The sequence below is a fragment of the Diceros bicornis genome, chromosome 15, assembly GCF_020826845.1.
Source record: "Diceros bicornis minor isolate mBicDic1 chromosome 15, mDicBic1.mat.cur, whole genome shotgun sequence".
NCBI lineage: Eukaryota > Metazoa > Chordata > Mammalia > Perissodactyla > Rhinocerotidae > Diceros > Diceros bicornis.
The window spans coordinates 27,400,821-27,414,346 of NC_080754.1; the positions used below are offsets into that span (position 1 = coordinate 27,400,821).

Below are 13,526 nucleotides of genomic sequence, written 5' to 3' on the forward strand. Positions count from 1 at the left end.
GGAAAGAAGGGCCAGGCTTCAGCCAAAACAACCCTTTTATATATCCTTTAAATTTTATAACTGTGTGCATATATTTATGTTTTAAATTTCATTTATAAAGCAACATGGTTACACTATAGAAATCACAAACAGCAAATGGGTACTTAGGATAAATGGACTTAAGATAAAATTTCCAGTGAGAGCATCACATACAAATTTTAAAAGTGCGACATCTCAAACAACGTAAAGTGAAAGTCATATGCTCCAAAAAACTGTCAGATGACACAGAGTAGATATAGCTTTATCAGACAGCTGACAAAGACATATCTAAGATGCTAGTGAAAAAAACTGAAGAAAATTATTTCATAAAACATGAGTGGAAAAAACCATTACTATACAACATTATGATTTAATGTTAAACCAATAAAAACATATAACAAAAAAGCATCTGATCATTCACTTAAATCTCCAGAAATTTACATATGTATGTTAGTCAAAAACCTTTTTTGAAAATTGGACAAACAGAGAATTGTCTTTTATTTGAGGTTTGCTGTATATGTAAGGTATATATGGTAACTTATGTTACACAGGACCAAGGAGGTTTTTTTTTTTTTTTACTTTAAAAGGGCTTCATGGGGCTGGCCCCATGGTGCAGCGGTTAAGTTCGGCGTGCTCCGCTTTGGTGGCCCTGGGTTCATGGGTTCAGTTCCCAGGCGCAGACCTACACCGCTCATCAAGCCATGCTGTGGCGGCGTCCCACATACAAAATAGAGCAAGACTGACACAGATGTTAGCTCAGGGATAATCTTCCTCAAGCAAAAAGAGGAAGACAGGCAACAGATGTTGGCTCAAAGCCAATCTTCCTCACCAAAAAATTAATTAATTAATTAAATAAAATAAACAAAAGGGCTTCATATGTTACTCAAATTTGAGAAATTTTCTTAAACTCTTCTCTCTCCAACTGCAAACATCCCATCAATCAACCAACAAACCCTACAGTTTCCATCTAATTAATACCACGCCTATCCATCCTGTTCTCTTTATGTCCATTGCTATAGTCTCAGTTCAAGCCTTCAATGTCTCTTATATGAACTATTGCATCCCTCTGCTCTCGGTCATGCAACTTTTGATATACCTTCTACACTGCAAAATAATGTAAATTTGATTCAATAGTTCTGCGTTGCTGACTGGAAAAGTGTTCATCTCTCTTTAGCTGCATAAAAGATTTGGCCCTTATTTAGCACTCCTATTATATACCCCTCTGCTCTCATCTCACCTCTATACAATTCCCTCCAGTCACAAAGGTCTACATAACCTGGGCAGATCCCTTGGTGGTACTTTATAATACCATGCCTTTGCATGACATGGATTGTCATATCAGTCAAATCAGTTTCCTCATTTTTCTTGACAACACACCAAATAACCACCTTTCTGTTAAGTTTTGGACGTTCCTGCTCCGTCCTCACTCTGAAGTAGATACAGGAACAAATATATACTTTTCCATGGGGTCTTAATCTCTATCCTTATCTCTGCTAGCTTCTCTATCTTGTAAACTTTAAAACTCACTGAACTAGCCCAGTTCTCACGTTTCTCATACTATTACTCTCTCCTCAAGTTCTCACTCAAGCTGAACCAAAAGTTCTCAAGTTCTAATATATACAAATTTACACTCTCACCATTAGAAAACACACTTAAAAAAAATGAAATCTCAGGCCGGACCCGTGGCCTAGTGGTTAAGTTCAGCACGCTCCGCTTCAGCAGCCCAGGGTTCGCGGGTTCAGATCCCAGGCATGGACCTACACCACTCATCAAGCCATGCTGTGGAAGCGACCCACCTACAAAACAGGAAGACTGCCACAGATGTTAGCTCAGGGCCAGTCTTCCTTACCAAAAAAAAAAAAAAAGAAAGAAAGAAAGAAATCTCAAAACAAAAACAAATGCAACTTTTGGAGGGGAAGGAGTTAAAACATCCCAATAGCCAACCTCATGTTAGGTAATTAAACACAAACTCTTGAGGCAAAAGCAGCACAAATATGTTGAACAATTTCAAGACTCATGTGTTTCCATATTATTTCTCACAAAACCTAAGGCTTTGTTTCAGTGCTTTCCTAATATTTTTACATTGTGTCCAGTTTTATTGTGTTGTATTATCATACTTCTTAAATGCTAGTCTAAAAGTTCAGTGTCTATTGTACTCTGTTGTTTTAATTTACTTATCTACACAGCAACTTCTGAAAGTTAAAAGGTTCCTATAGGTAGACTACTCTGGCTGCTTGTTCTAGCAGAGAGATGCATGAACTGTTACATTTGCCTCATAATGAAGCCTAAACTAGCTTCTCAAGATATCTACTGATCTTTTTCTTTTCAGAGAATTAAATGGCTGAGTTCCTATCATTTTGGTTCTTGTCTCTCTAGGTGCTCACATTGCACTAAAGCACCACAAAAAGCATAAAGAACATGCTGATGGGTGAGTGAAACTCCCTTCTGCCATAATAGCAACCAATGTTGGCTGCTTTCATTCCTTTTGAAATTTATTTGTTCATAAGGAAATTCAACTTAAAAATGACCACTACATACAAATAGTTGTTGTCATCCTTTCCACCACCCTCCAACTATCAGAACTCCAACACCATTGACATGGGAACCATTTAGAGACTTTGCGGGTTCTGAAGTAAAACAAAAGATGCTATGAAAATCAGGAAGACTTGTTAAGCCAATCCTCAGGCAAGCTGGCCTGTCAACAATATGGTCTGCCTGTCCCAAAAGTCTTTTCCTAACTGCCTAATTTTTTTTTCACTTTATTTTATTATTATGCCTATCTCTTCCTAACTGCCTAATTTGTTTTTCACTTTATTTTATTATTATGCCTAAAATGCTACTACTTAAGAGATTAATTTAGGTAAACAAATATCCTTTATAAAACTATAAACACTTATTGAAGAGTTAAGGATGTATCAATTATTTCACAATGTAAATTAACTCAATGCTATTGCTTCCCCCTAAAACCCAATAACAACAAATTGAGGGTTAAGATAAGAGATTAAAGGGGGTTGGTTCAGGAAAAAAGGGATGTAAGTAGCTTTAGTATCCCAAGTCCCTTTTGGAGGAGATGTAAGAAAGGCCTACACGAAGTGCCACATGGGGGAGGGAGGTAACTTAGAGCACCAAAAAGACTCTGGGTATCTGGGAATAGAGACACTGGAATGGAGTTGGAATGAAGAAGCAAAATTTTTCCTCTGGCCAGTCATATACCCAGTGATGAAGAGAAAACATTTTTCATATTCCCTTCTGTTCTCAGGCTAGGGAGAATAGAACAGACATTAAGAGCCTGGATACTACTCAGATAAACCTGAGTTTGAATGCTAGTTCTGTCATTCACTAGTTGTGTGACACTGAGCTAGTCTCAGTTTCCTCAGTTATAAAATGGGGTTATTACCAACTTCATGAAGTGCTTGTGTGGATTAAGAAAATTCACCTTCGAGAACTTGGCACAGCTGCATACTGGCAAATAACTGGCTATTAATAAAAAGACTGTCCCAAGTTATATGGTACTCAAGCTATACATCAATGACAAATGAAAAATATTAGAAGTATGAAGTGTGAACATTTATATATAGCTTAGGGAGAACCACATTTTGTCAGATAGTAAACAGGCAGAGTAAGATATCTCAGTTTTCTTTCCCTCACTCATCTGATGCTATGACCATGTGTTTCACTCACATTAAACACTCTTTTTTTTAAAAAAGCAGGAGTACAATGAAGAAAGCAAAAAATACTACTCTAGAAAAAAGTAAATGTTATACATAAAGAATAAAATGATTCAGGAGAGGTATCTGCTCCAAAGAAATCTGTAACAACTAAGCAGTATTCCAGTGTGACTGAGGAAAAGCATCGAGAGCTGATGTAGAGGCAATAAAAACCTAATAAAAGTACCGGTAAGTATTTCAAAATTTCCAAGGTCCTTAGGTGAATTGAACTATAGATTAAAATAGAATTTATTAAAAGAGATTCTACAAGGAATAACTTTAAGACAAAAATAAACCTATAATAAATGAAATAACCACTGTGATATTTGGGGGGCAGATGGTGTCGACACTTGAGGCCCAGAATTGCCATCCCATCTATAATCCTTGCTTAACCATTTAATGCTGGAATCTAAGCTGTAGGCAGCATAGCTTGGAGATGGCCCTATCATATCTCTGTTGACAATTTAACAGGATAACTTCCATCACTGGAGCTTGTCAGGATAATAACCTGTAAGAACTTTTAAAAAAAAGGCCTCTACCTATGAAGATTTTTTAAAAGGAAACACATGCTAAATCTTGGCAAGACTGAATAAAGTAGTATTAGAGAGGGGCCCAAGAAGCAAAGTACACCATTCATTTTCTTAAATAAAGCCACATTATCTGAGGCATCCGTGCTTGTATAATCAGTCATTCTTAGTGTATCACTTGGTGTATCATTTTAGAAACAGAAGGTAACTGAAAGATAATTAAAGGCTCCCGCATAGTAGAGGCATTTAGTAATGTGAGAGACCATTTTTGGTGTTTCATGACTACGGGGTGAAGGGGTACTACTGGCATTTAATGGATAGAAAAGCTGGGGGATGCTGTAGTAGGTTGAAATATGGCACCTCTCCCCCAAAGACTGCTCACACCTTCGTTTCAGACTTCCGGTCTCCAGAACTGTGAGAGAAATGTGTGTTAAACCATGTGGTTTGTGGTAATTTGTTACAGCAGCCACAGGAAACTAATACAAGTGCTAAATCTTCTGCAATGGATGAAACAATCCTACACAACAAAAATTGCCCTAGCCAAAATGCCAGCAACACTCCCACTGTGCTAAACAGAGGAATATGAGGAAGTGAAGGTTAACTGAGAGGGCAGAGGAAAGCTAAGGAGGGATAAATGATATAGGGGAAAGGAACAGTGATAAGAAGTTTAATCAAGTTACAAGTTTTACCTATATATTCAGAGGTAATAATTTTTTATGGGTCAGCTGTAAGAAATGTGAACTTCTATCATATTCAGAATAAACATATCTTTTTTAAAAGCGGGAGGGCTAATAAAATAAGTTTACAGAGTTAAACTATCTGTAAACTTATTTAAATGGGCTTACTTGGAGGTCCCAATAGTATAGGTAGCAGGAGGATAGCTTAATCTAACCCACAGTGTCTTAGTTTGTTCCAGCTGCTATAACAAAAATACCATAGACCAGGAGGCTTAAACAACAAACATTTATTTCTCACATTTCTGGAGGCTGGGAAGTCCAAGATCAAGGCTCCAGTAGATCTGGTGTGTGGTACAGGCCTGCTTCCTCGTTCACAGACAGTCTTCTCACTGTGTCCTCACATCGTGGAAGGGACTCGAGCGCTCTCTGGTGTCTCTTTTTTCAAGGGCACTAATGCCGTTCATGAGGGCTCCAGCCTTATGGCCTAATCACCTCCCAAAGGCCGCACCTCCTGATACCATCACATTGGGGCTTAGGATTTCAACACCATGAATTTTCACCAGGACACACACACACACACACACAGAGAAAAATTCAATCCATAATTTATGGCAGGAGTCCCACTTTGTTTCTCACCACATGCACCCTTTTTATTTATCCCTTATCTTTTCTGCCTTCCATTTTAAGCTTGCTAATGGCACCAAAGGGCATTATTTAACCCAGCTCGTGGCACACAATTTACCAGTGGCCATTTCCTTGTTGCTACATCTTAGTTCACAGTCTCTCTCCATTACTGACTTGATATAGGAAACAGCCCCAAACCTGTAATGCAGTCCACGTCTCCACCACAGCTGGAAAGAAGAATCAAGAGATACTCCAACTTTAGCAGCCCCTTCCTTATGCCTAGTCTCTACACTACTTTCAGTGCCAAAAGGACAGTTTCTTCACTACTATCACTACTAAGGAACCAAAATGTAGCAGTCACAGAGACTTAAAAAAAAGAAAGCAAGAAAAATTCCCTCTACAGACCCCTTCCTGCTCCAGAGGGACAAGGCACAGAAATGATAGAGACACAAAGAGGTTTCTTCTTGGTTCTACATTTCCCCCAGAAATAACAAAGTAAGCCAGACAGTCCACCAAGGAAATGGGAGTGGGTAACAGTTGCAAGAAATAGGTGCAAGTTTAACCTCCTCATCAGTCTCCTACCCTGGAGTTCTTAAGCATTTGGGACTAGGAAACATTAAAAAAGAATTTATACACAGAAAACTGAGTCTAGTAAGTACAAGAGAAATGAAACGATTAAGTTAGGGGATAAACAAACACAGCTAATTTTTGTTGGATCAACAAAAGGAAACTATGGGGGCCAGCCCAGTGGCGCAAGCGGTTAAATGTGTGCGCTCCACTGCGGCGGCCCGGGGTTCGCCGGTTCAGATCCCGGGCGCGCACCAACGCACCGCTTGTCAGGCCATGCTGTGGCGGCATCCCATATAAACTGGAGGGAGATGGGCACGGATATTAGCCCAGGGCCAGTCTTCCTCAGCAAAAAAGAGGAGGATTGCAGATGTCAGCACAGGGCTGATCTCCTCACAAAAAAAAAAAAAAAAAAAAAAGGAAACTATGGCGAGGGAAGTAGAAATACGGCAGAAAATACATGGGCCTTGGAGTAAAGACACCAGAGTTCTAGTCCCTGTTCTGCCATACCTAGACCAGTACTAGTCAAACTGTGGTCCTCAGACTAGCTATCTATTACTAGTCCATGACAAGATAAAAACAGAAATTCCAGTGTATTATAAACTTTTATCACAATTTGATAGAGTAATTTTATGTCTGTTGAATCTAATAATTAAAAGCTGGAGCTTGAAAGATTTATGGATGGCAAATTATCACATGAAAAAGTGCCCAATGGAAGAGAGAGGGCCATGATTGGAAGGGCTCGCAGCAGTCTCCTGGGGGTACTGGTAATATTCTATGTCTTGTCCTGGATGGAGGTTACAGAGATTGTTCACTTTATAAAAATTTGTTGAAATGCACATTATATGGGGCCGGCCCAGTGGCGCAGTGGTTGAGTGCATGCGCTTCCCTTTGGCGGTCTGGGGTTCGCAGGTTCGGATCCTGGGCACGCACGGACGCACCGCTTGTCAAGCCATGCTGTGGCGGCGTCCCATATAAACTAGAGAAAGACAGGCACAGATGTTAGCCCAGGGCCTATCTTCTCAGCAAAAAGAGGAGGATTGGCATCGGATGTTAGCTCAGGGCTGGTCTTCCTCATAAAAAAAAAAAAAAAAAAAAATGCACATTATGATGTATGCAATATTATGAATGTGTGTTATTTTCTCAATTGAAAAAGTCAAAAAGCACCCATTTAGAGACATGTTTTTGACCTGGTCACAGATGAGGAATCTGAGATCAAAAGTTTGTCCAAAGAGAGGGAGTCAGGATAAAGATCCTTTACTCTGAGCCAGCAGAACCGCATTTGTAGGATCAGATTCAATTCTAGGCGTCACATAAAAGACACTGGATAAATTTCATTCTGCTACTAACTGGCTGGCTGCATAAGCAATTTAAATGTTCTGAAATCGTAACAATGTGAGATGATGGACGTGTTAACTAAACTTATCGTAGTAATCATTCCACAATATATACATATATTAAATCATTATATTGTATACCTTAAACTTATACAATGATATATGTCAATTATATCTCAATAAAGCTGGAAAAAATTAAACAAAAAAAGGAAAAAATGCCCAATACCATTAGTCACTAGGAAAAGGCAAATTAAAACCACAATGCCATACCATCACACATCTATTAAAATGACTGCAAAAAATTAAAAATACCGAATGGGCAACTGGAACTCTCATACATTGCTGATGGGAATGCAAAATGGTATAGTGACTTTGGAAAAGTTTGGCAATTTCCTAAAATTATACATTTATCATATGATCCAATAAGCCCACTCCTGGGTATTTATCCAAGGGAAATGAAAACTTATATTTGCACATTTGTATACTAATGTTTTCAGCAGCTTTATTTATAATTTCCCAAACTGGAAACAATAGTTACCCATTTACTTAACAAATGAATAAACAAGCTGTAGCATATCCATAAAATGGTATACTATTCATAAATAAAAAGGAAAGAATTACTCATACCACGAAGACACGAATGAACCTCAAAAGCAGTATGCTACGTGAGAGAAGCCAGACTCAAAAGACTACGTACTGTGATTCTATTTACATGACATTCTGGAAAAGAAAAACAACAGTAACAAAGATTAGGCTACAGGTGGGGGAAGGGGTTGACTACAAAGGGGCAGGAGAAATTTTTGTAGGATGACAGGAATTGTTTTGCATCTTAATTGCGGTTACACAATTGTATGCACTTATCAAAACTCATAACTATACACTAAAAAGGGTAGATTTTTCCCATATGCAAATTACACTTTAATTTTTAAAAGAATTTGGGCTTATATTTTGTATGTGTTATTTTTATTTCATTTTTCAAGCAATTATTTTTATTGTATTTTTCGAAAGTACTGGTCCATAAAGATTGGAAATTTAAAAAAAAAACAAAGGTCCTTTCCTACAAATAAGTTTGACAAGCACTGACTTAGACATATAACCCTAAGTCACTACTTCTCTGGGCCTTCAGTCGCTCGTTTGATTAACTCAGAAACATGTCAAGATGGTTTCTAAAACATCTTCCAGGCCCAACCAAAAAAAAAATCTATGAATACTCCATGATTTCTGGTTTCCTAAAGTGCTTACATAATATGTGAGGTATTACTGTACTCCTGATGTTGGAGTACCATCACATTCTCCTGGTTTTCCTCCTCTATCTTTGGTTTCTCCTAAGTCCTCTCTGCACTATCTCTTTTGCTGTCTGTCAAGTGTTAGCGTCCCTTCGGCTATGTGTCTGGGAGCCTATTTTCTTCTTACACTACACACTCCCCTGCAAGATGCCATCCACTTTTATAGCTTCAACTGCCATCAATATGATTCCTCAGATGTCACTCCTCTTTCTACATCCAAATATTCATTTGCTTATTGAACAGCTCCACTTGGAAGTCCCACAGGCAGCAACTTACCTAAAACTGAACTAATCATCACGTCCCCAAACCTCTTCTACTATCCCATACCTTCACAAATAGCACCATTATAGACCTAGATGTCCAAAACAGAATCCTAAGTTTCATTCTGACTCCTGTGACTCCTTCTCATATCTTTCAGAGTCCACTTCTCTGCCACTAACTTATTTTAGGACACCAGTGTCTTTCCTGGACTAATTCAACAGTCTTCTATTGATCTCTATGCCTACCTTTACTCCACTAGAGCCAAGTAGCTCTTTCTAAAAAACCAAAATCTGATTATGTCACTACCCTAATTAAAACTTTTCATTGACTCTCCACTACACTCAGAATAAAGCCAACATTTCTTAACATGGGTTACAAGGCATTCCAAACCTAGCAGCCACTTATCTCTTCAGCTCCATTTTTTGCATCTCCCACTAGCTATCTCTATTCATTTGGAATTAACATCAACTCCCTAAACCTACTGTCTCCCCTTTCTTGTCTCTCTATGTGTCTATGTCTGCCCCTCTCTCTTCCAGGCCTTTGCATATGTTCCTCCTGCCAGAAACATCTCCCTAGGTTTTAGCCAAGAAATTATTTCTTCTGGGAAGACTTTCTTGACCTCTCTCTTTTGTGCCCCCATTATAGCTCCATATCACTCTCCCACTGTATTACAATACCTACTTATGTGTCTGTATTCCCGTTAGCCTTTCAACTTTTTGAGGATAGACACCATGTCTTAGTATAGCATAGTATCCCCAGGATCTGAACCATGCCTGGCACAGAGTAGTCTATCAATAAATACTGAATTTTTTAGTAAGATTCCATTCACAACTCAAAATTTATTACTCCCTAAATATCTGCTCAAATGTCATTATCACCTTTGGAAATAGTTCTTAAAATTCCATATGAGTTTTCTTTTGATTTCTTGAACATTTGCAACCATCTTTTCTGACACAGACAACTTAAACACATTTTAATAGTAACCCAAGAGAAATGTATTGCAGAAAAGAATATGAAAAGAAATTGGCCACAACCCAATATTACATACTCCACAGTTTCTGATTTCTATAACAAATATGCATTCATTCAACTTTAGAGAACTTTAGAGAAAGACTAAACTAAGGTCTCTTCTACAACTGAGGTTCTATAATTTCATTAAGTACATGAATTCCTACTATGCACAAAACTTTATGGAATTCTATACGTACTAGCAACCTCTTGTACTCTTCTCAGCCTCCACTTTCTATTCCCTCACATTTTGTCCTCACCTTCTGATTGCCTGTTTGTTTTTACCTTTTCTATAGCATCTATGTATCCCTCATCTCATGAATTATTCTGACGGCATCTGTGCATTTCGTGTATGTGTGGCTGGATGTCAGCTCAAGTTGATGTTAACAGGATACTGCCATGGTTCAAAACATTTAAAAACATTGTTCCTCTGGAATTACCTTCAGATCCAGCAGCACATTCTTTCCTCATGTTTTAAGAACCGATATGACTTCTGAAAGCAGTCAGCAGTCATTCAAAGCCATGTATGATGAATATCAAGGGAGATCAAACTGAGTAATATTGTAAAATGTGATAGACTATAAAGTAATAAGACTGGTTTTCTATGTAGCTTCAAATGACTTTTAACGGCATCAATAGTAAAGGTATATAGCTTCTCAATGTGATTACTTCAAAGATTATCATTTCCCTTGACTACTTGCTTATCAAAGAATTTGATCATGGAAAAAATATTTATGATGCAATATTAATTGAAAATTTCAGAATTCTAAACTATGTATACTATGATGCCAATGTAAAAATAAGAAAATAAAAATAAGTATATAAACAAGAATTGGAAGATAACGTGAAATAAATAATATTGCTGTTGTGAGAGTGAATTAGTTTTTCCTTTTTTCAAAATTATTTCATGTTGTGATATCTTTTTAATAACTTTTAAGAAATTCAGTCATTACTTCATACCACATATATATATAGAAAGAGATCTGTTCTATTTAGTGAGAAATAAGACTTACAGTTCTTTCAATTTTCTGTTCTATTTCTAAATGCCACAGAAAACATAAGACTCATATTTTTGAAAATGGACTGCTTTTACCAGAATGCTGAGCTTCCAGATAAGTAAAACCTTTGTGAAATCAGAGCATAAGCTCTTAAGGTCAGTTTAATTCATCCAGCAATGAATAAATATTAAAATGGTACCTTTTTATCATAAATACTACAATTTAAAATTTATGCAGAGACCCAAAATTTCTTTTTAAGATGTGAAAAAGACTAAAGGGGTCAATCATATGTTTCTGATAGTTAATCGCTATCTTGTAAAAAAAAAAAAAAAAAAACTCAAAAATTATTAATAGAAATTCATAATACATTAAGAAAAATCTAAGGTATTTTCCCTTTTGCAGACTTCCAGATACCACTGTCTACTAAGGGTCTCCAACTTGATTCAGGAATAGACAGGCCTGTGACCAGGAAATAAGCCATGTAGACTAATAGATAAAAACAGAATTAAAGCAATTAAGTGAGTCATTTATCTCACCATTCTTTGGATTCTGTCTATATGTAACAAAAATGTTGCATTAGAAGAAATAATGTGAGGTTAAAGCAATCCGAGTTCCTGACCGGGTGGTGGTTCGCGTAAAAAACTGAAATTAAATAGGTGGCATTTTAAAAGACCTCTAGAAAATCTAAAGAAAAGATAAATAATGATAATCACTTCTATATCTGATTCACTAGAAAGACTTTTCCATATAAACATAATGCAGCAATATTAATTTATATACACAGTATTTTTCTAATTTTCCGAACAGTGATGATCTGCTTAGACACTGGGAAATGCATTACACCTTTAATATAACAGTCCAAACACAAAAGTTTTAAAATATTAAGAAAAGTTATCATTCCATTCTTCACCCTAATTTTATTACAAATTGTACTTTACCAACTTTGACGTGATGTTTCATGCCCACAAGCTACATAATGCATCAAACATCTAGTTATCATTGCAGAGCAAAAAATAAAACTAGCTTTAATTATAAAACAGCAACTTGCATACAACCTGTAGTGGTTAAAACAACATAAAATTTTAGTTAACCAGATCTTGCACGTCAAACTCTATGTATGTTACAGAAATGTCTCTGCATCTAACCAATTACCAGATAAAGTACAGATCTGCTAAGAGAGGGAACTAACATTCTGACCTCCTTCCAAAATGACAAACTAGAACGGCAAAATTACACTCAAGCACATGGAGTACTCTTCTCTCAAATCACTCCACAGAGAACTTCATCATTTGCTCCGCCCTCTAATAACTCATGCAAAAAAAGTTCAGCACCATCAGAAACAAGACATAGAGAATTCATAGAATGGCTTAGGGCCTTTCCTCCAGGAGGTAAGAGGATCTGCGTGTGCCCTTCGCAGGGGTCCAAAGGAACAGAAAAACCGAAGGTTTGGGGGATACTGACACCCAGAAACTGATTTTCTCTCAAAGAAGTTTCTGCCGCCATCCCTATTTTATCAGCAGGAGGCCCCGGCGCCATCGTCTCGGTCTTTATGATTTTATTATGGGGAGGTGGGAAACATCACCCAGGATTCCTCCAGGCCTTCTCTATTAAGGTTGGGGGGGTTCACCTTCATTCTTCTCTTAAAACCTCAGTCTTGAAGGTACTCCTCAGCAGCCCCCCTTTCTGGCGGCCTATCCCCCGGGATCGGTAAAGGCGCTGCCGAACCCACCAGCCTCGCCGTTAAGGCGGGAGGGCCCGAACACGCCAGGGCCACAGCGATGGCTCCGAGGGGCCCAGAAAGGGGAAGGGCAGGCCAGGGACGGGGGGAGAATGACCTGGCCGAGGAAGAAAGGAAAAAGGAGGGGAGGGGATGCACTGCACCCCAGGGCTGCAGAGAGAGGAAGAGAAGAAGATGAAGGAGGAGGAGGGCGGTGGCCCGGGTGCGGCCCCCCACCCCTCCCGCCCCCAGGTCCCCGGGCCGGCGGGGGCGGATGGGCTCGGCCCATTCCCCAGGTCTGGCTTGAGAGGGGGTTGGGGCGGGTCTCCCTCCACACTACTAGGAGACTGAGAACGAGGGTATGGGGTGCGTGGGGGGGCTGTCTCCCGACTGAACCCGGAGACCCGACGCCGCCGTCGCCTCTTCCTCAGGAGGGAGGACGGAGCTGTGGGTAAAGCCCGAGGGAGGAATGCATGAAGAAGGTAAGGGGAAGCCCGGGGCGGACCGGCCGCCCGCTCCAGACCCCACTCTCCACCTTCCGGTAACCGCGTCTCTTACCGGTGATGGCGGTGAACTGCTGAATTAACCCCTTCAACGCCGAGGACGCAGCGGAGCCCCCGTGGGCAGCCATCTTACCGCCGCCGCCGCTGCCGCCGAACAACAACACAGACACACACGGACCGCCCTCCCCCACCTCGCCGCGCGCTTTGCGCAGGCTCATTGACCGCCCCCAAGCTCCGCCCCGCCCCCCGCCCCCCGCGGCGGTCGGCGCAGGCGCACTTCCAAACCGGTCCGAGAG

General features: G+C 39.4%; 1 protein-coding gene across 1 annotated transcript in view; it reads right to left on the reverse strand.

Annotated features, from left to right (window-relative positions):
- Positions 1-13,390, reverse strand: part of UBXN7 (UBX domain protein 7) — a 50,118-nt gene extending 36,728 nt beyond the window's left edge. The window contains exon 1 of the mRNA XM_058556021.1: positions 13,286-13,390. Coding sequence (XP_058412004.1) covers positions 13,286-13,358 — 73 coding nt within the window. The 5' untranslated portion in view covers positions 13,359-13,390. The remainder of the gene's footprint in view (positions 1-13,285) is intronic.
- Between the last annotated feature and the right edge of the window lie 136 nt (positions 13,391-13,526).